The sequence below is a fragment of the Cheilinus undulatus genome, linkage group 23 (genome assembly GCF_018320785.1).
Source record: "Cheilinus undulatus linkage group 23, ASM1832078v1, whole genome shotgun sequence".
Classification (NCBI taxonomy): Eukaryota; Metazoa; Chordata; class Actinopteri; order Labriformes; family Labridae; genus Cheilinus; species Cheilinus undulatus.
The window spans coordinates 9,420,043-9,443,347 of NC_054887.1; the positions used below are offsets into that span (position 1 = coordinate 9,420,043).

The 23,305-nt window shown below is 36.2% G+C and overlaps 1 protein-coding gene across 5 annotated transcripts in view; it reads right to left on the reverse strand.

Moving 5' to 3' along the window:
• The window catches only part of LOC121505178 (aryl hydrocarbon receptor nuclear translocator-like protein 2), a 44,970-nt gene that overhangs the window by 16,767 nt on the left and 4,898 nt on the right, over positions 1-23,305 (reverse strand). For 3 of the 5 annotated variants that reach the window (XR_005991544.1, XM_041780268.1, XM_041780266.1), the window contains 9 exons: positions 19,721-19,756; positions 6,659-6,770; positions 6,512-6,550; positions 6,104-6,145; positions 5,856-6,013; positions 5,695-5,777; positions 5,499-5,591; positions 1,848-1,965; positions 488-637 (listed from right to left, as the gene is read on the reverse strand). Coding sequence is in view for 4 of the 5 variants with exons in the window: in XM_041780268.1 (XP_041636202.1) it covers positions 488-637; positions 1,848-1,965; positions 5,499-5,591; positions 5,695-5,777; positions 5,856-6,013; positions 6,104-6,145; positions 6,512-6,550; positions 6,659-6,770; positions 19,721-19,756 (831 nt within the window). In the remaining variant the exon portion in view is untranslated. The remainder of the gene's footprint in view (positions 1-487; positions 638-1,847; positions 1,966-5,498; positions 5,592-5,694; positions 5,778-5,855; positions 6,014-6,103; positions 6,146-6,511; positions 6,551-6,658; positions 6,771-19,720; positions 19,757-23,305) is intronic. The other 2 variants (XM_041780269.1, XM_041780267.1) reach the window with 1 other exon arrangement.

Consider the following 23,305-nt stretch of genomic DNA (forward strand, 5'->3'; position numbering starts at 1 on the left):
AAATGAAAGCCTAGTGTCATAAAATATACACAACAATGTCTGAGTACTCTGCTGTACTTTCTCTCTAATTACCAGTGGTGTAACCCCATAATCCTCAACAATTACTATCTTATTACCAGTAAGTACCAGAGACCATTAAGGGATTGTTTACCCATATTTTGCAATTTAGAAAGTATGCAGGATTTTGCCAGCAATTTCTAATAATTGAAAACAAATTGCCTTGTACCTTGAGGCCATGGTATCATAAAAGCTTTTATATCTTTGATTTTAACTTGAATTGTTTTAAAGTTTCTGTTATCATGATAAACTTAATGTTTAAGAAACTCGATTCATGATTAGTGCAAAAAAAAAAAACAAGTTTTAGGGCAATTTCCTGTCATTTACTAAGAGATAAAGTGACAGGGACGTCCCCCAAAACTTGAAAAGTCAAATGAACAGCATTCAAATATTTAAGTCCTGTCTCTTGGAGGATTTCAGTATGACCCACCTTTCTTTTTGGAAGTACTAGGCAGCGAATGTTTGTCTTCATGCTTCCCTGAAGCCCGACTGTGCTTCATCCGGCAGAAGAAGGATCTCCGGGCTCCACTGGTCAGATTGGATGGTCTGGCTGGAGCTTCTGCCTGGAGCTGAACCCCAGCTACACAGAGACACATAGTGCAAAACATCAAGCTGATTTATGCCAATGTCTTCTCCTTCCAGTCTGCACTTACTCTTTATTAGGTATACCAGTTTAACTGCTGATAAATACCTATATCTAATCAGCCACTCACATGGCAGCATTGAATGCAATTAAGAATATAGACATGGTCAAGACATCTGCTTAAGTTCAAACTGAGCATCAGAATGAACTCATTGGGCTAGACAGCATTTTCCAATCATCTATTGCCCAATTTCAGTGAGCCGGTGGGAATTGTAGCCACACCTTTTCTTCTCATCAGCACTATCAGCTCAAACCAGTCTGGCCAAAGACAGTTACAAAATCAGCCTAAAACCATCTTTAAAATGTGCAAGAACCACAGGATTTCTAGCAGGCAAGATCACTGTACCAGTGTTTCTACTGCAGCCAGAGTCTTCACAAACCCCAAGACAGCAGAGCGCATTACACCAGACTTCAGATCTCTACACTGGCTTCCTGTGAGTCAAAGGATGGATAATAATATCCTACTTTTAGTTTATAAAGCACTAAACAATCTTGCCCCAAAACGCCTGTCTACTAGTCCCTTATGAGGCATCCAGACCCCTCAGTCCCTCTGGGATGGGTTCCATGCTTCTCACAAGTGGAACAAAGTGCCAGAGAACCTGTAGCTCTCTGCATCCATTAGCTCTTAAAAACAAATCTTAAACATTTTTATTTGCAGCTGCATCCAATCAATCTCTTCTTGAAACTGGAATATCTATTTTTTAACTGATTTCATATTTGAATCTACTTTGCAAGTGATGAATATCATTTCATTTGATGTCTTTCTGCTGACTTTTAATGCTCTTAATGTTAGAAATGTTTGACTTTTGACTCTGTTAAGCACTTTGAATTGTTCTGTGTAGGTTTGATGTTCTTTAAATGAACTTGCCTTACCTTAACATTTTAAACCTTAATGGTTGGCACCAACAACCATGGCACGTTTAACATCCCTTATATCAAGCTTTTTTCTCCATTCTGATGCTTGGTTTGAACTTTAGCACATTGTCTACATGCCTAAATGCATTGATTGCTGGTATGTAATTGGCTGATTGGATATTTGTGCCAATAGGTAGTTGAACAGGCATAACTTATAAAGTCACTGATAAGTTAAATCTTCAAGAGTCAGCTTTACAAGTGTTACCAACACCTGGAGTATCAGAGGACTTACTTGTAGCATCAATGAGGCGTTGGCGAGGGTGCGACTCCGATGATGCCAGCTGCTCCTTCACCTTGTTGATGTCTTTGGGATGGATGAAATCGAATAAGCTCTGCCCAGTCAGCTCCAACTGTGAATACAAAAGGTAGGTTTTTGTTTATTTATCTCTTTATTACTTGTCTTTAATCTGGTTGTCATCTTCAAATCAAGAAGCAATAATTGGGTCTTGTCCTTCGTGCTTTTACTCCAATTGCAAATCTTAATCAGTTCTTCATGTGGTAAATGAAGAAGATATTTGAAAACAAAACAAGAAAGCGAGCCTTAGCATGTGCGTGTATGTATCCAGTCAAGATTTACTGGTAACCCCCCAAATAACACGTTGCCCTGCAGACATAGAGTCACATTTCTTTTTAAGCTTTTCTCTTCCATCCTCCTAATCTCCATTCCTCTCTGCTTCTGCCTTGAAGCTGAATAATTCGGTCCACAATGTAGAGCTATCATTACAGCAGCTAAACTCTATAGAAAACTTTCAAAAGAAAAGATTTCAGGCCCTACAGACAAATAAAAGGGCAACTTCATTATTAAGATTTACTTACAGCATTATCAGCCCTTCATTAAACCTTCTACAAAATCTTCGTGACTTTTTATTTTCTTGTAAAATCTGCTGACTCGCACATTTTTTGTCCTAATCTGTAGTTTTATGTGAAGCCTGGGTTGTAAAGATCTGGTTCCCCGACCACAAACCAATTATGTGGCAACTGCACACATTAAAGTTGATGGTGAGAGCAGATGCAGAAGGACTTTTATATGGAGCTGCACAGTGCTGTAGTGGAGCCTGCAGAAGTGCGTATATTCTCAATTTATCCTAAACACTTTTAAGCGGCCCATCCTGCATAAACTATAACTGCCCTGTGTTACGAAAGGCACGTAAGAACATCTCGCATATGAAGTACACTTTAAAATGGGCCTTTAGTATTTGCAAATAGTCACTTATGTTTTGCTGCTTCAGGAAGTAATGATCATTATGAAGTTAACAGCAAAAGATCAGATTTTACCATCACCACTGCCCCAAAGAGTACAGGTTGAGACAACTACAGGTATATATTTTGACTGAACTATTCCATAATCCTCAGAAGCAGCCGGTGGTAATGCATAACAATGCACTGCACTACAGCACTGTTTACATTTTTTGTCTTTGCCATTTTAGGAGAGGGAATTTAGAAGTTGGTATACTCTTAGGACAGAAGAATAAATAGATATTTTGAGTATACCTTGCACTTTACCAGTGGCGCTGCAGACTATCACAGTGCCCCAAAATAAGCAGAAAGATACAAACTATAAAAATCTATTCAATATACCACAAATGATCAAAGACACTCTAAAGCTTACCTCTCTAGCACCAATTTCTTTCAACAGGAGAATATCTTAAACCTGCATTAACAGGTTTTTACAGGCACTTGGTAGCAGCAGGAATAATGCAGCTACAGCTTTGACTAGATAGCAAAAAATACAATTCAACCAAACAGCTCCAAAAGCACTTTAGTCTGTTTCTTACATAGCAGCCTTACTTTAACTTCAAAAAGAGAGGACCAGGTTTACCAACTAGCTACCCTGCAGCTGACATTTTTTTTTCATCAATGAACAGGTAGGTCAGGTAAGTGCTCAACTTTCATCCATTCACTCTTCTAACATCACTTTATTTTACTTTCAGTAAGACGACTAAAGTAGTCTGCCCAGCAAGCTATCACTGACTGTTAGCTGGCCACTTAAAGTGCAGCATTTTTCACACAGTAAGCAAACGTAAATATTAAGACACCACCCATAAAACTTTTCTAAAGATTTTGATGAATGATTACAGTAAACAGATAAGTTTACATACCAACAAAGAACGAGTGATATTTGCTGAACTAGTATTGGCTTGATAGCCTACATTGCCTTTTCTCTTATACTAACGGCTAAAGCGTGCTAGCCGACAAGCTAGCACTAACTAAGTTAGCTAGCTACGTACATTTCTTAAGGGAAATAAATTTCAAACAATGAGGCAACATATCGTGTGTCACACTATTCTGTGTGTTCTGTATGTTGATATTCAAAATAAATGGCTATGTTTCCACACCAGGTGATGAAAAGAGAAATAATCTCAAAATAACTTGCTAGTTGACGTCAGTTAATTTAGCAAATTAGCTAAGCTACTAGCCACCGATCTAACGCTAGCACATTAACATGTAGGAAATATACCATAATACCACAATATCTATAAATTATTCGATAAATATAAAAAGTCTTCAACTTTACTTTTTTTTTATCAAAACATTGAGTGGTATTGGTAGAAGAACAGGAGAAATGCACTAAAATAAATGATACAGTGATATGCTAGTTTGCATTTGTGAATTTTTAGACTAGCATCAGCAAGATTTTTTTTTTCTTATTTAAAACTGTTAACTTTCTCTTAAATGGACACAGAGGTAAGACGGTGGCGCTATATCACTACCCACAATGTAGCCTGCTGGAAAAGCTTGTGTTTTGTTTGTTTAGTCGAATAAATTCAGTTAGGCTAGCTGACTGCGCATTTCTCCTTGATTATAAGATATTAATCACAAAACATGGACATGTATGGTAAAGCCAGATCTCATAAAATGGTTGCATGAATTTTTATCTCAAAGATTGTGGACTGACAAAATGGCCATCATAATTGCTTGGAGGTACAATGACAGTGTATGACTACTTTTAAACCTTATGTGTTTGTTTTAGGTATCTGATGCCAAGTGGCAATCCTAAATGTGTGAACGCAACTTAATTGGTAGTGAATATGACTTGATATTGACTTGACTGTATATGAAGGTGGTTTTGGATGCCTTCATCTGGATTGATTTGATAATGTAGATTCTCATGTTTACTGGCCTGCGTTAGTGTTAGGTGGCGCAATCACACAGTCTGTCAGTAAGCAAAAAACAGGGTTTATTTGCATCCGGCCAAGTAATTTGGTCACTTAATGTCTTGAACGGAGTTATCAATTCAGTCTAACCTGCATCCCAAAAGGTTTATTTGCTGAAAGAAGAGTTCATCGTTGTTTCCTTTAAAAGTATTTTTATGACAAAATCCGGGAGAAAAGCTGTTAAAGAGGCCCTGCTAGCCTCTTAGCTTAATCTGTTTCCATGTACATGGTTTTGCAATTGGCGTCGCTAAGCATAGCATGCAGAGATACCTAATCAAGAGCTAAACGGCTAGCAGTGCCTCTTTAACAGCTTTTCTCCCTCATTTGTTCTAAAAAAGGCATTTACAAGAAATGATGTACTATTAAGTAAACAAACCTTGTGGGTTTTTGGATCGATTGAAATGACTCCTCAGTTCAGAACAATTGCGTGACTAGTTAGGCTAGACTGACATAAATAAGCTGTGGTAAACCTGACACTATAAGATGCAGGTAAGTGAGTTCCAATTACAGGTTATCACTGGAGACTTATTAGTAACACACATAGTAAAGTTTAGTAAACTTGGCATCCAATTACACAGCATAGATGTTAATGCAAAATGTAAACAAATAAATTCATTGTGATGCATAAAGCTTCAATTTTTCGGAACTTTTGGATCATTTTGTGCTGATATTTTTTATAAAAGCGGTCCAGCTTTATCTTAAATGTTTGATTATTAAAAGATACACACCCGTTTACAGTTGAGGATCTTGGAGACAGACTCTGAGATGAACAGGATTTTTGCCCGGTCACAACTTACAACTAAGAGGAAACCATCTGCAGCCTGGTAAAGAGATAAAAACAACCATCAATTGACATATGAACCAGACCATTAGATAGATTCTGTAATCATTTGTTGTGTTTTTAGGTCACACATGAGCACTTACCTTTAGCAGAAGGTGCTTGAGGTCATCATGAGGCAGGATGGAAGGCTTACAGGTGGTGTCTGTTAAGGCGCTGCTTGTCCCAGCTGAAAAATAAGGAAGTGAAAGCTATTAGAGCAGAACTGATGTACATAAGTGACAGTTAAAATGACCAGAGGCCTCACCTTTGAGAGCTTTGAGGTGTTGCACAGCCTTTCGCAGCACAGTGAGTTTGTCAAGTTTTCGAGCCATGGGCTGACAGGCAGGAATCATGGCGGAAAGCTCGTCGATGAGGTTGTTCATTTTATCCCTCCGCCGCTTCTCTATCTGGCTATGAGGCTCCCTGTAGACCCAGTCAGACAATCAGAAGAATTTACTTTTAACATATAAAGACATGGATGGTTGATAAATTATGTTTTAAAAATGTAACTACCTGAAGCATTTCATTTTAACCTGGGTGTCCTCTCCTTCTGACCTACAAAAAACATATAAACAGAAAAAATTTAAATGATAAATAAGGAAAACATAAGACTTTTGAGCTGTCAATGGGTGCCTCAATGCAATACTGTTAACACAAAATTTTGCCATAAGTTTGAGGTGATAGTTAACCCATTTTTCTTACATTTCTCCTGGTTATTCCAAGAGTTGTTTCATCATCCAAAAATTCACCATTGCGTTATTTGTGACACTTCTTGTGTAGAGGCAAACTGTGTCATATATTGCCTATTAACTGTTATCATATTATGCCACTATGAGTTTCTTCGCAACGTATCGCAAGTTAGCCCACGATTCCTACCCCTACATTACACAGAGTGTAAATACATTCAAGAAGTCAATGTACCTGCTGAGATCATCACCCATTTGGAAGCCCAGGCTCTCCCTAAAAAAATCAAATGGACAAATTTCAGCTGTTACTATAAAAATGTCACACAAATATGTAATGGTAAAGTGTTTTTTTCTTCCTTCCGAAATATCATACTCCTCTTACCGTTCATGAGTGTCTGATCTCTCCTCCACATCTCCCTTTCGTTTCCTTGGCAGCTCGACAGCTGGCAGTGAGGATCCGGCTTGGCTCGGGCCTTCCTCCTCTGAGGCAGGATCTGATACATGAAAACAACCAGCGCAGTGAGGTGAGCGACCAAGAACAATTACACCAATTTTTAGATCCTTTTAGTGACTCACTACGAATGACAGAGATTTACTCTGTCACTGAAATCTTTTCAGTTTGCCTAACATATCAAAGAGTATATAGAAATAGCTCATAATGGAGTATGACACTGATAAGACTCAAGCTCTGAACAACTCAACAAGGGCCACTTCTCTAAACCAAATACAAAAAAAGAGGTTTATTTTATTGTGTTTGCAATGGTACCACACATATTTTAATTATGCCGCGATTAATATTCAGAAGTGAATGAAGAAAACCCCACCTGGGTTGTTTAACAGAATGTTAAAATGCAGAACAATAAAAACATGAAATCACCTTCATAATCTCTAAGAAAGGCCTGCTGGTTGGTTAGGAATATCAGGGTAAGCCAGTCAGAGAGTGACTGGAGCTATCAATACATCTATTAAGGTTTATAACTGGATTCACAAGGTTTGTATATGATGCTTACAATTTTTTATCTGGATTTATCTCAGAATTTCTGTAGTTATTCATTATCGATCGCATTACATAGATAGATTGAATATTATAGCATGAATTTAACCACAGAAAAAGGAACTTGTTATGGATTGAAAAGAAATAAGGGAATGGTGAAAAGGTAACTTTTTGGTAACACACATTCCTTTAAGGAGCAGTGATGGACTTATTTTACATCACTGTGACTTGTTCTAGCTGTATTCATATATTTTGAAAATAAAATGAATTTTAGAATTTTATGTAAAGTCAAATTTTGCTGTTTTACCTTGGTTGTACAACTTGACATGGAAAGTGTACCTGCTCTTCTCAGAAAAATTGTAATTAATCATTTAAAAAATATATATTTGATACCTCCTTTACCTTATTAGCAGTAAATATTATTAGAGCTTTAAATAATATCATTTATTTATTTGATATAATGACAGTGCAGTTGCGACACCAGTTACACTGGTTTTGCAACTGACACACCTGACAATCTGCAACTAATTTAAAATTAAACAGGCAAATCATGACCCATGCTGTTACCTTTGTTCTAGTTAGAAAGTGGACACAAACATCTTTAAAATAAAATACATAATTTTATGGTAAAATAAAATGTTGCTGTTTTACCTTGGTTGTACCTCCTGATATGGAAAGAGTACCCAATCCCCAAAGCAAAAGTGCATTTTTTTATGTGATACCCCCTTTACTTTGTTAGTAGTAAACTTAATGTTATTAGAGTTTTAAATTATAATATTTATTTCATATCATGACACCTATGCAGTTGCACCACCTGACATTTGCAACTGATTTAAAATTAAAGAGGCAAATACTTTGACACACATTCTTGCTTTTGCTCTGGTCAGAAAGTGGCCACATATATTTTAAGATAAAATGAAGAGCTTTATGGTAAAATACATTTTAGTAGTTTTACTTTGGTTGTACCAGCTGACATGGAACGTGTACCCACTTTCCATGCCAGTGACTGAAAAGAAATGTTTTTATCCAAACTTGAAAAGAATTTACAACCCATTTCACTTTATCGTGAGTGTCAGCTGAAGTTAAATGGATTATAAATTATGCTACATTCTGTTTTTGTCTTGTCATTTCAAAATAAAAGCCACATGATTATGGTTGTGCCGTCCTGACATTTCAGAACTTACAAATTCAGGGTCAAACGTTTTATAATGATCTTACTAGCATTAAAATGATACATTTTTTAAAAGATTTCAATCAGAAAAATCATGCTAAAGTATTCTGATTTGAATTTATCACAGTTTAGATGCCTATTTTAACAGTGTCAATAATCTGTCCATTTACACAGATGGTAGCACCACCTGACATTTGTAGGGTTTGAGAGCCAAAATATGAAATTAATTATCTCATTTAAATATATATGAAGGTTCCTCCAAAACGGCCAGACTCACTGTAGCTGATACTGAAACAAAATAGCTTTTCCTGTCAGAACAGAGATGACTGTAGCTTTGAGATATTAGCTAGAAAACCAAAATGGACCAAGGCATGAAGCCTTAGCTAGTTCAGGTTCAAAGTTGTTAACAATAGAAAAGAAAATGGGTATTGTACACCTGTTTTATGTGGAAAAGTCCAGGTGTTTCAAACTGGAGACTCCAAAAATGATTGAGATTGGCAAAAAATTTTCGACATAGCATTGATTTGAGGTCATAAAAACAGTCTTTAGATCTTGATGGATGTAATTATGTTTTTTGGCTAAATATTTGACTGGATTTAGATTGTGTGGACTCTTTCTGCTCTAGCAGGGCTGTTTTTTTAATAGAATTTTATGATCAGGAGAAGACAAATGCAGTGTTGTGGCTGCTGTGGTGGCTTTATCTTGGCATGGTTACCATGGTCAGAATCCTGAGAATCAGAGCTTTCTGGTGATGTATAACATGTTATATTTATTACATTTTGTAAATAACTGAAAAGCCCTCTTTATTTTATGGGGTTAAAGGGCCAGAGAAAAATATTGTTTAGACACAGGTTTCTTTTGGTGTATCAAAGATTTAAAGCTTTTTTTTTAATTTATGTATGTGTATAGACTGGTGAAAAAATGTGCTTGGGTTAATTAAAAAATAAATGTTAAGGTTTTTTGGATTAAACGAGCAAAAATGAGTGGCGAACATTATGTAAATAGTTTAATCTACAGTCAGTGCCTCTTTGCCCATTACTGTTTCAGAGGTGGAAAAAGTACCAGACTTGCTAATAAAGTAAAAGTACAGTAACTTTGGTTGAACTTTACTTAAGTAGAAGTTTAAATACTGTTCTGTAAATCCACTCAAGTAAAAGTAAAAGTAAGTAATTGAAAGTTTACTCAGAGCACTGAGTCCGGGGTTCTTTGCTGGGTTTTTTTTTGATACCTCACAGTAGAAAATGATCTTTCCTTAATGTGCAATAACTACAAAAGAATGTGGATCTCCAATCAGGTTGTTTAATAAAATGTGACTTAAGCTAAAGTAAAGTCCAACAGCAGTTTTGTGATGAAATGTGGTATCATTCTCTCTGTGTGCTACTGACTGTCATGTGTTGTGAAAGTCAGACTTCTGGCCTTGTTGTTTTTGGCAGAATACCTCCTGCTTTTGGCTGCTAGCGTTTACTTTTTTCTCAGCACTTGATGATTTTTAAAATAAGGTCAAGTGTAATACTTCTGCCCCAAATATAAGCTTAAGTAAAAAAAAAACGTACTCATAAAAGTTACTGAATTACAGTAATTTGAATAAATGTAGTTACTTTCCTCCTCTGCACTGTTTAGAACCTAGTGCACGGCTTTTACTTTGAAAAGTAACACACTGAAATGTGTTTTGCCCTCCTGCCCTGTTAATAACAACTGGTTTCAGAATATGGAAAAACAACCCTCTCCCCCCTTTCTATCTTTGTTTTTCTTTAAAAAATAGAGAAATAAACTGAAACCATTTCCCTTTTTGCTCTGTTTTCAGCCATGAAAAAGAAACCCTCCTTGTATTTGAATTTTAAAACAAAAATCAATGACCATTTGTTTTTGTGTTTAATGTCCTATTCAGAACAGAATATTATCCAATGACAAAAAGATATGCAGATCCTTCAAAAATATGTCGTGAGCAAACACAGAGAGTGATTCATGAATGTATTTGTAATGGTGGAATGTTTCTAAACGGCTGACATCTCAGGAATGTTCGTCTAACTGTGGAAAAAGGCATATGGCACTTTAAACGCTGACTCATGGCTGCCAAAAACATTCGACCGCGAGACTGCCAGAGTTTTTCTCCTCCGTCTATTTAGTCTCTGTCCAACCCTACTCCCCCTCACTCACTCACACACAAACACGCAGTCTTAAAATGCCTTGGCTCGGCTCTGCTCTGAAGTCATCTGTTTCCAGGCGAACACCCCGAGCACCGTCTCAAGGCTGCCACTGAATGGCGCTCAACCTCCAGCTATTCATGGCTATTGGCAGTTTAACCGGCACGTGAGTGTAAATGGGGTTTGGGCTATCGTCTTACCTAACGCTTATATAATGTGGTAACACTGACCTACTTCCCCTCTCAGGACTCCCTTACTTTAAAGTGTGACATCCTTTTCGGGAAAAAAAGTGTTGATAAAAAGTGAACAAAGCTTTGCAACGTGACTGTTGACCGTGACTGACCCACATTTTTCTTCTTTCAATGAAGAATGAAAAGTAGATGATAATAAAGAGACTTTTTCATTATTAATCCAGATTTTCTGCTAGTTAAATAAACTAGGGGCATCAATACACTCTGTATAAATCAGGCGTCATTTGAATGTTTACCCTGAACTTTTGCACTCTGAAACCTGAGCAGCACTTTATGGAAAGGTTCCTGAAAAGAGGGCTGGAAATAAACACGAGGGACGTAAATTTGAAAAGTCACAGTGACCTTTTCAAACCTTTACAAACAAACAAAGCATAACTTTTAATAACCAGACAGAAGTTTTACATTTCATCAGAATCAGAGTGAACTTTAATGATATTGACATCATTTTCTTTAATCCCCCCAGAGGAATTAATGGGTCGTCTCTGACGCAAAACTGGTATGTGGGAGCGGGAACAGTCGCCGGCTCTCCCTTCCACCCACCACACCACCAGTGCAACCCAACATGCTGCCTCCGACGTCACCCAGTCCTTCCTGTTTCCTGAAATTTTCCCTTGCATGGATACTCCTGTAAGCCATGCCAACTGACCATCTGAAACGTGCCACCTAGGAAGCAACAGCGCCTGGTTTGTGCTGTAGTAAGACAGTCACATTCTTGAGTCACGCCCAGGCCAAAACCTGCCGTCATGCCGGGAGTGCTGACAAGAGGCCAAGCCTGCAGGGCAGGAGATGACAAACCATATTATTGAAGCCCATCTCCCATAGACAAGATGCACGGGAGTGTGACAAACTCAATACAAGCGAGAGTGCACACATGGTATGACCTACATGAGCCCTGTAAGCTGTACATTTTCTATCAAGTGTACATGTCATCCCACTTGAATAACTTCAAGGTATTTGGTAGTGCCAAGTACATTATAGATGACCTAATTTGATACATAAATCGGACAAATTGCCAAAAGAAACTCCACTAGACTGCCATTAAATATGAAACAGGGCATGCAAACAAAATGGCTGACAAACCAAACTGAGACACGCCTTCCTAACAGGAATCATGAGAGAAAGCAAAAAGCAACACTGATAAGTAAAACTTTCTGCAGAGGCATCGGCCAATCTCTAGCTGTGGTTGACACACTTTTAAGATTTCTGGCTGAAATACAGATAATATTTATGCAGGCGGAGTGTTGTTTAGCATTCCTCTGCTCGGGCTCAAAGTGCCCTGCTTAAAAATTCCACGAAAGCAGCTATGTTTCTTTCAAGGAAGAGCCAAGCCAAACAAGAATAACAAAAGTCACGAGAGGTGAGCGGGTCATGTTAGGCACAGTTTCAAAACTTAGAGTGAAAGGTTTTCACTTAACAGCCAAGGAGGAAAAAATCTGAATACAAGCTGGGGACATATGGAAAGATTTCTCATGTGTGATGATATTTTTTGGCAAAATAAGCAGAAAAAAACTAGGGAGAAAAATCAGTTTGATAGTAACAAACTGGTAAAGATTCACAAGGGCTTACATCTGCTTCTGTTTAGCTTGTATCTAAGCTTTAGAAGGCTACTGCCAATGCCTTTAAAAGCTATGTAAATGGAAAGAAGGAAAAATGTGATCTGAGCCAATTTATTGCACTGTGGAATCACACAACCACCCATCCCAGCTTTGTAAATTTAATAAGATTATGTGCAAAAAATCTCTTTTGCCCTTATTATTTGGAATTTTATCCAACCCGAACATAAACACAATCTGAGATTGATTAATTAGTGGTAAATCTGCCCTAATCTCTACTCGTCCTGTCACTGTCTGCATCTGCCAACATGTCTGCATTAGCAGTCTTTTACATTTAATATTATAATATATAATCTGATTTTTTTTATTAAAAAAAAACTTTTGTTTTATTTTGAAAATTAGTCCAAGCAAAGCATTTGACCAGTTTCCTACTCTAAACATATATAGAAAGCCATTAAATTTTAAATATTTGACCATGATATTGTTGACTCATTTTAATAATTCTTATTGACTAAAACGTATGATTGTACCACAATCACTGCTGATGCAATTATAATTTTTTCTCCAGTTACTAATACTTCTACTATCACTACAGCTCCATGTCTCCCCTTGTTAGTCCTCTACTGTAGGCTTGGTGAAATTGACAAAAATTAAATACAAAAGGCATTGTCATGCTTAGACATCAGCTTAGCAAATTCAGATGCACACCCTGATAGATAGTGGTGCTGACAGCTCCATTCACGTCACTAGATATCACAGAGAACTTAAAAGTATGACTCACCCTACTCTGCTTCTGATTGGCTTACTATGGTATTCTTAACCAACCAATCAACAAAGGTGCTAACAAGTACTAGCCAATCACAAGCAGAGTAAGTCAGGTCATGTTTTCCCCATTGTAGGAAAAAGTGCGGCATAATAGTAAGCATCAGAGGGAATTTAGAAGTTGGTATACTGTATGGAGACTTAAAAATAAGTGGGGATACTCTGTATACCTGCATACAGGCTTCACCACACCACTAACGTTATGCTAATGCTCGACTGAACACTTCAACTGTTGCTTCACTATTTGTGTTTCTAACCAATGGTTTGATTGTTACTTCAGGATTGAAGCAACTGTAGGGAGTGAGGCTTGAGGTAGGGATGGCTGACATGGTTTTATTTTCTAACCAAACCTCATTTTCTACATTCATTTTCTTCTCTGCTTAAAAATGCAAAAAGAATTCACTCAAATCAAAATTTACACTCACTTACTCATTTGTAGATTGAGTTCCCTGTGAGGTTACAGTGTCCCCTGTAAACTTGTCTTTAAAAGTGTGTTATGGGAGTATTAAGTATTGCAGGTAGCACGAGGAATTATATTGTATTTTATATTAATTTTGAGGACAAGTTTAGCTTTGTTATTCATACAACCCTTTCCCTGTGTAAACAACAGAGCCCCTAAACAAATGAGGTCAAATGGGAACAATCATACCAGAAATAGTCCCACTACCTTATTTCTAAAAGTCAGAGTTATTTATTTTGTAAATAGTTTTTTTTCTGTAAATTCTAGTAGTGTTTGTTCACAAATGGCTCTAATCTGCTCAGTGAGCTGATGTACAAATTGCCCAAACATTTCTCATTCTGACGCAGCGTTTTGGACCAGTCTGTCCTGTAGTTGACGGGCTAGGCCTGAGAATAGCAACACAGAAAGTACAAGTGAAAGTCAAGATTGTCTTTGTTCATAAATCAGGGTTATCATAGGTAACTAAAACTAACTAAATAACTAAGACTAAAATTAAAAAGCCATTGTAGTTAACTGAAACTAAATAAAAACTAAGCTTTAAAAAAAAAAAAAAAAAAACTAAAATTAGAGATAAACACCGAAGCCTGGGGAGTGTAAAATGACCTGATTTGACTGAAGACGACTTCACACGGTAATAGTTTTATGTCTTAAGTTGTAATCAAACATCAAAATTAATAAATAAAATGATGAGTAAAGAGTAGTCTATTTGAAGGCATTTTTAAAATGTATGATGTTTACTTTTTCTGGTCCTTTTTAGTCTCACTCCTGACGAGTATCTGACAAATCTAACACTAAAACTAGTGAAACTAAACTAATACAGAGGGTTTTGTTTTTTTGTTTTTTTGCTAAATAAACACTAAACTAACAAATGAGCAGGAAAAACTAATAAAGACTAAACTGAAATTGAAAACAAAATAAAAACTACTTAAAAAAACTATTTATAACCTTGCCACAAATAAAGAGAATAGCTCAAATTGATAAACCGCCCTGGCCTAGAATGATATTTGGCATTAGAGAAGAAATATGTATGTTTAAGGCTGCTAAGATTACATTTAAAAAGGGACTAAAAATCGCTTTTGTATCAAAATGTGCTGTCTCACAAAAAAAGACTTTTAGGAAACTTTTGTTAACATCCATTGTATTTTTAAGGGCTTAAATTCTGATTTGATTTGAAAAATAAAATATTTAGAAGTGTTTACTCTTTATCTTATAATGTGATTTTTGGTCACTTACCTCAGTCTTGACAGAAACGTCTTGGACATTAAAATAAATACATCCACCATTAATTTTGTCAGTATGTATTCTTACAAACACATAGCAAAATGAGTAAAATATAGTTAAAAGTTGAATTACTGGGGGCACAGATAGTCGAGTGGTTTAAGGCGCTACCCATGTATGCGGGCAGCCCAGTTTCTAATCTGGCTTGTGGCCCTTTACTGCATGTCTCTCCCCACTCTCTTCCCTGTTTCCAAGTCTATCTTAATATTTTCCAGTGTATGTTATTTATGCACAACTCCTGAAACAACTCCTAGAACCAAATCAGCCTACGCAATGAGTATATACAGTATTTTGTCATACTTTGTGTTTAACACAGTTAGGATGCAGCTTTAGCTTGTTAGTAGGCATTTCTAGCTATTTAAATAGGAGTAACATTGATTATTTTATATATGATAAGGGCACATTATAGAATATTATGTTAAATAAAGGCAGAACATTTTTGATAATGAGCTTATCCCCTCAAACAGCATGTCTGCTCACAATTAAAATTTACTACTTCGCCTGCAGTGCAGTTGAGAAGAACGTGTTTTTACACGCCAACTGAATGATTAACACAATTTACACAATACACCCACATGTTTTACACGCTTTGATAAGTTGTTGAATTTTAAAAGCTGGCCCCATTGCAGCATATTTACGTAAATACGACTGTCCCACATTTCAGCTGCCCATTCAGTACTCCAGAGACGATAGAAATCATGCACACATCGTAAAGAGGACGCACAAACAGTGCAGACATGATTGTAACATCTTACTAGGGCTGGGAAATATGGACCAAAACTTATCTTTATATTTTCAGCGAGATAGATACGTGACATATGTCTTGATGAAACTGTATTGAAACTTGTTTGACCCTTTGTAAAAAGTACAAGTTGTAGATTCCCAATAACAGGCATTTTTTGGGTCAAATCAAAAAATGCAGACAAAACTCTACAAACTTTCTAAATTGCAAGAATGGAAGGAAACTAATTACATTTACTGAGGTTACTGTAAATGAGTCACTTTTTTGTGTACTTGTACTTTTATTGAGTAGTTAACAAAATAAGTGATTTTACTTGTATTTAAGTACATTTTACTGTATTTAGCTACATTTAAAAAAAAATCCAATACAGATTAAAGGACATGACAAAAAGAGGACGTCCAAGCTTTCAATCAACTGTGAGAAAGTCACATTTGCTACATGATGATCAAAAAAAGCAAGAGAATGGTTTTTACATTATATCCCACATTTGCTGTTACATTACACTTTATCTTAAAGGTTACTCTAATAAAAACAATATAGATAGATTTTTTTTCTTTCTTTTTTTGTTCTGCGCATAAATAAATAATTATATTTCACTTTTCAACCCTACCTGGGTATAAAAGGGACTACTTTCTACTTAGTTGAAGGGGTTAATGATTTGGAAAATTACCTATTTGCAAACTTTTCCCCCAATATTTCAATTGCAATTTAATATGTGATTAATTTTTAAGTTCCTCATCTTATGTATTTCTCAAAAAACAAGCAAGAAATCATTCTATATTATACTGAACACAACATTTGGTGCAATAAACTAAGAATGAGTAATTCTGAAAAATTGTAATTGCTTTTACTCATTGCAAATCTGATATGAACTGTTATATTGAAAGGATGATGATGATTTTATGTCAATTTTTTTAATAAGTCAAACATACACAAAAACAAGGGAAGTACGATTTTTTTTTGCAAATTATTTTAGAGAAAAATCAACATTTTAATGTTTGCATGGTGTGTAGAGCATAACATCTCTGCTTCAAAAATTAGTTTTAAACTGGTATTTTGACACACATTTTAGGTCAAAGAAATATTGCTCCTTCTGTGATAGGAAAATTTCCATGGGACATATTGCGATTTAATCTTAATTTTTATTAATTGCCCCAGCCCTACTTAGTATTAATATTTCTTGATTAATATGTCAAATTGTAGTTATTTACTTGCATTCCTGAACAGAAAAATTAGTTTTAGTGGTTGAATGTTATGCTTGATTAATTTCTGACTTCTCAGAGAAGCCCAGTGAGCTGGCTCAAATTTGGCTGAATTCAGTTTGAAATTCCTCATTCCTGTTCAAAATGGTAAAACGTGGAGAGCTCACTGAAAATGAAAGAGTCCGCATTAAAGCACTTCATGATGCTGGATGGTCTATGAGACAAATATGACAGGTGGTCTAAGCACTGTATATATATATATTTTTTTTTTGTTTGTTTTGTTTGTTTGTTTGTTTTTTTACAATTTTTGACCCATTATTTCCACTTTTTGCCCATTTTGCCCTCTTTACCACTCTTCACCATTTTTTGTGCTATTTTTGACCTTTTTTGCCACTTAACCCATTTTTTTGTCTTTCACAATTATTCTATCCTTTTATTTAAAAAAATGTCTCAGGTTCCACAACTTTTTTTTCTGGATTCTTGACATTTGTGCACATTACGGCCTCGCTATGTAGTCTGACATTGCTTTCCTTAAGGTTTAGTTCAGTGTGCCCCTGCACATTGTTAACATTACCAATAAAAAATTGAATTCTGACTTTAGGAGAAAGTTTCCATTTTGAGAAGGTTATATTGTTCTACAACATAAATAAATACTTTTTTGCTTTGATAAGAGTGGTTATTATTGAGGTTAAAAACAAAATATGGTTATATCAGCTAAACTTTACAATGGATCATGATTTTGTTGACCTCCATGGGTCCCTCAGTTTGGCTGGGCCCCAGAAAGCTTTCCGCTTATCCCCCCTTATGGGCGGCCTTGCTTAGAGCTGTACAGGTGTCAACAGCCAGGACTCACTGCTCAACCAGTAGGCTCACTTTCTGTCTCTCTCTATCTAATACAGGCACTAATACAGACACTATATAATCAGCTACACTCGCAGTTGTTTTGCCTCTATGACTACAGTCACTTTGATTAACCCTGAGAGTAACGTTTTCATGACTGTTCTCATCCCTGACAGTGCGATCATGTTCATAATAAAACATGGCGGCCTTCTGGTGAGTTTATAATTTCACTTTTCCTCAGAATGCAGATATCTTGTGAGTCGTTTTGTTCAATATGCATATAAAAGATACAAACATCTGTCCAGTAAGATGAACCTGTCTTATCATGCAGGGTTCCTTTAAAAAAAAAAAAAAAGAGTGTCTTACTTGCACACATACTGTATGTTGACAACATTTTGAAAAGGGGGTAGATTTGGCCAGGAAACACTCACTCTTTGCCAGTTCCACCCAGTGTTGAGTGTGCAGGAGTTTGTGTGCAATTTTTTATGATTAAAAATCAACAAATACAATGTTAGATGTCTGGGACATTTATTTCTGTTACTGTGGTGTCACAGGTGTCAATATAATTTGACTTTTACTAACAACATAAGTGCACCAAAGTTACATGAAATAAATAAAACAATGTCCCATTTAGGCTATACATTTAAATTAGATTATCTTGTGGTTAATGAGCATATTACTTATAGTTGTTCTTACTGTAAACGGTCTTTGTACTGAGTATTAGACGTGAAGTTTAGGATTTTTCTGAATCATCATAAACTATATTGATATAAACAATATTGTCTTACCCTATATCCTACATCATACCATCGTCCTCCAACTTCCTCACATCCTTTCATGCTCCACATATTTCACCTCTAACCCCTCTGGATCAAACAGCAAGCCACCATTCTCTTTTTCAAATCCTTCATTGTCTGCTTTGCCATTACCAGCCTTTTATGCAAAAACCTTAGACGTAAGCCCACAGCAGCACTTCCTCTTGTTGGTATTCAAAGCCGGATGGCTGTGTCAAGGCCACAGTTTCAAGATCCATCAGCGGCACCTGGGTCGCTCCTCTTTGCAGTTTTATTAATCCATTAGTGCTCCAGGTTCAAACGGCTAATGTGTACAATGGATGTAAACAGTTACTTCCTCTGTCTAGACTGGCCGTTTTGCCAGCAAAAGCTCTTATACTCCATATAATTCCTTCATAATTTCTCAAATAACATTTACAAGTAAGCCTGCGGTCAATAATTTGAACCTCAATTTACTGTTTTTCCATCATTTATAACTGTGATTATTATCTCTGTCTGTTATTTTGTTCATGTTTTGGTCTCTGAAATGCTAGCTAGAAACGAGTCCATCAGCTGAACACCTAAGTCACATTTGTGAGGCTGTAATCTGTCTCTGATTCTTTTATAATAAGTTTTAGAATTTGTATTTGCACAAAAAGAATTAAATATATCTTAATTTTAATGGCTGGCACCCATTCATTGTTAATTTCTAAAAAACTTGGGTAGAATCATGCAACAAAAGCTGATTTCTTATAAATCACAACAATAAAGCTAGCATGCTGTGCTGTTAGCTTACCAACTTCTGACTTTCTTTCTCAAGAATGGCTTTTGCCTCTAGTATTAAAAGCTATTCACTGGGCCATAATTACTAATAAAACAAGATTTCAGAGAAAAAAAGACACAACAACACAAATAACGCTGAAACACAACAACTAAAAGGCACAGAATAAGTACAAAGACAACCAAAAATACAGGGGCACAAACATGACTAGCTACTAATGATGATAAACAGCAAACACAAGATAAAATAATATCACAGGACAAAAGTGGCTTTAAAGAAATGTTTAATACCTACAGCATTTCATTAAAAAGCAGATAAAATGCTACAGAGTGGTGCAACACAGTAATAAATACACAAACAGCTACACAGACACTCAAAACAACCACAAAGAAGTACGAAAATACTAAACGTAAGAACCCAAAGAGATACATACCAACTGCAAAGAGTCTTGAATCTTTCATTCCGGATACTACACAAAAATTAAAACAGAGAAAAGACAAAAAGCTACTATAGGAACCAAAGATGCACAAAATAATACCCCGTGTTGGGTGCAATGCAGTACAAAATAGTCCATTACTGTATCACATTTAATTTGTCCATTATGCAGTTGTGTAACGTGTTACTGCTGCTAACTAATAATCAGATTATCTTTACTGTAAAATAATAATCTTTTATTTGTGTTACTGTAAATCCACCAACTATGTGTAAAACTTGAGCACAGAAAAAAAACAAATCAAGTGTCCCTTGACACATTAGCTGGAGGAGAGAGAGGGAAATGGCAGAGCGGTTCAATGACATCTTTATGTGTGGAGATATAAACACTACTATTGTACATTCCAAAAGGTCGATAATGTGATTGGAAAGCATCAAATCTACTGCCATGAACTCTGCACCAAATCTGTCCAAACACCTGCATAGGTAGCTACATGAAGCTATAAGCTAAAGACCCCTGAGCCTGAGTGAGGCTCAAGATAACTGCAAGATCCCGACACCTACCAAGCTGCCAAAAATCAGTTTTCACAGGTAACCACAAAAAATGAGATAAATAGGCTTGTAGCAGCATATATAGTGGAGGAATGTTATCTACTCTGGCCTTTTTTGGACGCATTTTCTTTGAGGTGCTGTTTTGGTCTGATTTTTACAACTTTGCTGTCACCTTTTTTTAAATTCAAGAGCAGGAAGGAGAGATGTTGTGTCTCTTCTCCTGTTAGAAGAAGGTTTTGTGTTCATTGTAGTGTTATGTAGAATTATCAGGAGGCAGCAACCATCCAGTGTCGAGTATACTAACACAACTTAACACGACAGACTAACTCATGGAGTACATACACACTAAGTCACTATACTTCTTGTGTTGATATCAGTCACGTATTCCTACACCTTTCTGCATGAAATAGTGCCTTTACATGATGTTACACTAACATGGGAATATGTAAGGTTTAGCGTTGTATTTTTCATTGGCAGTGAAGTTTCAGAACATCTTGGGTGTCAAGGAGTAAAGCAAAAGTAACTAGGTCATGTAATGCATTACTTTTAGAAAGTAATGAGTAATGAATTACTTTTTTGAATAACTACCCCAACACTGGTGATGACAAGGAGACCACAGCAACAACCTACTTGACCTACTGAGCATAAGGCCTAAAGACCTTGACCTTTGACCTCTAACATCGAGGCAGTTCGCCCTTAAATCAGAGTGGATGCCAGTGCAAAGTTTGGAGAAAGTCCCTTGAAGCATCCTTGAGATATTGTGTTCATAAACAAAGCTGAACATGAGGCCCATTGACCTTGACCTTTGACCTCCAACATCAGGGCAGTTCATCCTTGATTAAGAGTGGACACTAGTGCAAGGTTTGAAGAAAGTCCCTGAAAGCATTCTTAAGATATCACAAGCAAGCGGTGAACATAAGGCCTATTGAACTTCACCTTTCATCTAAGACTTCCACTATCTTAACAGTTGAACCTTGAGTCGGAGTAGACATTTGTGCAAAGTCTAGTGAAATCCCTCTTGAACAGTCTGGAGAGATCACACTCAAATGCAAGGGGTGAACATGAGGCCCAGTGACTTTAACCTTTCATCTATGACCTCCACAATCTAAATGTTTAATCTTGAGTCAGAGTGGATGTTTGTGCAAAGTTTGAAGAAAATCTCTTAAAGCAGTCTTGTGGTATCACTCTCAAAAGCTAAAGCTAACAGCTAACTTAGCTACACTGGCTAATGTAATAACATTAATTACACAGCTAGCATAGGTATGTTAGCTTTAATTATAGCTAATGAAACTAAAGCGTGCCACTGTTCATGCAACTACTTCTAAAACAGGTTGATAAATAATCTAATCCTGTATCAGACCTCTTACCTTTCTGATTTATTTATTTATAAAAGTCTATGTTTGCAATATGGTTACTTCATAGATGTAACTGCCAGACCTTGTTTATAAATAAAGTTGTTTTGTTTTTTTTTAGATGAGATGAACAGTCAGTGAGAGTGGAGAGTATTTTCTTTTAAAATAAAGGCATATCTGAATCCAAATGGGAAGTTAACTACCCATAGTTGAAGACAAAAATCCAAAATTGAACAAAAAACAGGGCAATTAATCAAGATTAACTATAGAAGTTCTAATATCATATATATCTACACATCTGTTTGATTATATGTGCATATATATTAAGAGAGAGAGCATGCACCAGTAATTGGAGAAAAAGTCATAGTGGCATCAGCAGTGATTGTGACATTTTAGTTTTAGGAAATAAAAATCAATAAAAACAGTGATACTGAACAATAACATGACATACAGTATCTCTGAGTATAAAAGGGTCAGAGAAACATATTCCATAGAGACCCTGGCTTCTTCTGTGTAACTGGGTCACATCTAGAATAAAATCAAAATAATTACCCCCAAATGTCTGCAGAGCTCAAGCTGCTGAGGTCAATATGGCATTAATTGGACCACCTGGGACACTTATATGGTTACATTATATCTGAACTCTGAGAGTCTACTTCTAGGAACACGACCACTTGTGTCAAGGTTTCTGACTGATGCAGAGAAGGCAGGCAAGCCCTAAATCCTGCACTTGCTGAACAGTATGTTCTAGGTTATTTCTGGTTGACTGACCTACAATTCAAGCAGCTCCTCACAAAAAGCACAATGCATATTCTGTTGCAAAGCACATGGAATATTACTGGACAAGGACAACATATACAGAACAATAATAAGCCTATGTGTGGACACTTAGATTAATATGCAATAGTAATAAAGGCTTTTTCTTTTATACAACATATGGCATTTACATCAATATCATACAGTAATTAAGAACTGTGTAGGTTTTTCAGTCTTTGAGGCAAATAACATTTATGTGCTATTAAATTCAAATTTAAAAGTTGGCAAAAGCCGCCAGGGATTTTCTAAGAGGCTTTAGCAGAAAATGCTTTTATGGTCCATCGCTCATGAGCGAAAAAACAGGGCTAGGTCCGACATTTAAGCGCATGTTTTAATCAGCTGAAATATTCTCTGTAATGACTTTATAACAACTTTGTTGGCCTGTATGAAAGGTGATATTCGATTTGTAGCTACTGTTATATTTCTGAAGTTAAAAGGAGACTTTGAAAGCAATGATTGCTTGCATTTTACATTTTAACTTTCGGTGTCAAGTGCTATAAATCATCGGAATTGGGGCTGGACCTGAAGTTTTAAAGATATATTGATGTATTTTCAAATTACATATGGGGTAGTACAATACCATCTCTATGATAAAGTTTGTGTTGATGCAGATTTAAAAAACAGAGGGCAGGATAATGCTATGTAAAATTAATGTTAACAGTAAGAACCAAACAGTAATATGCTCAGTGATTACAAGACAATCTACATGAAATTATTAATCCATCATTTCATTTATTGGATTTTATTTTGGAGCATATTTACTATTGATAAGAGCCACCGCAGCAACAAGAATAACTGTCCCAGAAACACAATATTGTATAATTCATTGTTTTTAATTATCACAAATTGCAACCAAAGTCTTGCAC